At 42.0% G+C, this 2,170-nt stretch overlaps 1 protein-coding gene across 1 annotated transcript in view; it reads right to left on the bottom strand.

Moving 5' to 3' along the window:
- HEATR3 (HEAT repeat containing 3) overlaps nucleotides 1-2,170 on the bottom strand; it is a 68,253-nt gene that overhangs the window by 40,979 nt on the left and 25,104 nt on the right. Inside the window, exon 7 of the mRNA XM_011989152.1 lies at nucleotides 1,053-1,330. Within this exon, the coding sequence (XP_011844542.1) occupies nucleotides 1,053-1,330 (278 nt within the window). The remainder of the gene's footprint in view (nucleotides 1-1,052; nucleotides 1,331-2,170) is intronic.

Raw genomic sequence — 2,170 nt, 5'->3', positions numbered from 1 at the left:
GGTCCTCCTGCTGCCAGGCCCCTTGTGCTCTTCCTTCCTCCAGCTGCCTGAGTGTGCTCTCCAAACACTAACCTGCTTTTTCTTACCCCCTCCTTTATGACGCCCCAGATGTTGTGTCCAAAAGGCTCTCTCTGGCAGCCTCTTCCTTAGCTCTCCCATAAAGGCTGAGTCACAAGGGCCTACTCTACAGATACCATTCCCTTAGAAATCTGTGCAGGGCCACAGGCCTTAGAGCCATGGTTTTATGTGTCTGTCTTCCCAACACGGAGGAAGTTCCTGAAGGCTGGAAATTACATCTTAATCATCTTTTTATGACCAGTGTCTAGCACAGTGCCTGGCATACATTAGGAGCACAGTAAATGTGAACCTGAATGAATAAAGCCTCAGTCACTGTGTTCCCTGTTTTCCTATTTGCTCTCCTCCTTAACAAAGTGTTCTCCCCAAATACGGCTCTCTCTCTGCAGACTGTCAGCTGAAATGCTTCCTGCACCCCAGATTGCTCCCCTTTACTGCAATATCACACCACCAGCACAACTATGCCACCATCACCCACTCCAAGAAAACTACAAACCATCATTCATCTCACAGTCACCCAACCTCTGCGGATCAGCAGTGGATAAATGAAGATTTGGTTTGCCACCTTGATAAGGCTAAATACTAAAATAAGAGGCAAGAATGCAAGGGACAATTCAGGCAAAGTACAAATTCCTTTAGTCTGAAGACAGTCTGGCAGACAGTATGTAACACAAGTGTGGAGATGCAAGAGTTACAAAGATGATCATCTATTTCTAAAGTGTTCCAAAAGGATAGGTTTATCCCATCTCTGAAATCTTCTCCTGTGTATAAAACTATCACGTTAGATAAAAGACTTTTCCCCCTTTAGGAGATTTTTAATGACATAAAGAGAATCAACAGGAAAATACGACTCATTTTTGCCGAAACGCCCTTTATAGCTAACTTTGCTATAATATTTTTCTGCAAAGCCAAGGATAACTGCTGGAAAAAAGAAACAGCTGTATTAATCCATATTTGAGAACATCAACCTGACTTACCGGAAGTAAATCTGAAACGAAAGTTTTCCTTCTGACTTTTCTCTTATGAGAAATTCCTTCCATTTCATCATCTTCAATCAAATCATCCCCATTAGTGTTCTCTAATATTTCCTCAGCCTCTGCAGCAGTTTTTAATCTTTGCGTTTCAGTCTCTTTCATTTGAATAACTGTTTCACCAGCATCCATTCCCAAAACTTCAGATAAGATCTTTAGTAAGGCATTTATGATTTCTGCTTGACTCTTGCATGGAATAATGTCCTTTAGATTCCAAATTGTGCCTGGGAAAAAATAAGCATAAGGAGAAGAAATGCCTGTGAAATATTTTATTGAGTTTACATTTTTGCAAGACTTTTAAGGCCAGTGTAATTTCAAAAAATCTCAGCCTCACTGCCTTTGTTCATTATTTATTAAATGTCAATGAGTTCTGCACTGAGGCAGTGTCCTTAGTTATAACCCTGCACAATCATCTTCCTTTCTTGGCACACAATGCCTTTCTCTGATACACTGCGTTATCAGCAGACCCAGAGAACACTCATCAAGTTTCTTTTAAAATGACAAAGTGAGTGGCTTCACTTTCTCTCGTTGTAACCTAAGCTGCTCTCCTCAGCAGCTTCTTATATTCCATGAGTGAAATGGAATGTACTAAAATTCCAACGTCGGTCTCACATACAAACATGAGAGCAGGTTCTTAGTTTTTTGATTATCAAAAAAGAACAGGAGCTATCATTAAGTAGTCAGAATAATTTTTTTTTAAGTTACTACGAAAATAAAAACACCTCCTGGCTATACACCCAAAAGAACTGAAAGCAGGGACTTGAACAGATTACATCCATTTTTGCGAGGTGCGGTGGCTCACCCTGGAATCCCAATACTTTGGGAGGCCAAGGTGGGAGGATCACTTGAGGTCAGCAGTTCGAGACAAGTCTAGCCAACATGGTGAGACTCCATCTCTACTAAAAATACAAAAATCAGCCAGGCATGGTGGTGGGCGCTTGTAATCCCAGCTACTTGGGTGGCTGAGGCACGAGAATCACTTGAACCCAGGAGGCAGAGGTTGCAGTGAGCCGAGATCTTGCCACTGCACTCCAGCCTGGTTAACACAGCGAGACTCTGTCTCA

This window comes from Mandrillus leucophaeus, unplaced genomic scaffold, assembly GCF_000951045.1.
Source record: "Mandrillus leucophaeus isolate KB7577 unplaced genomic scaffold, Mleu.le_1.0 Scaffold348, whole genome shotgun sequence".
Lineage (NCBI taxonomy): Eukaryota > Metazoa > Chordata > Mammalia > Primates > Cercopithecidae > Mandrillus > Mandrillus leucophaeus.
This window is presented reverse-complemented; position numbering and strand designations above follow the sequence as displayed.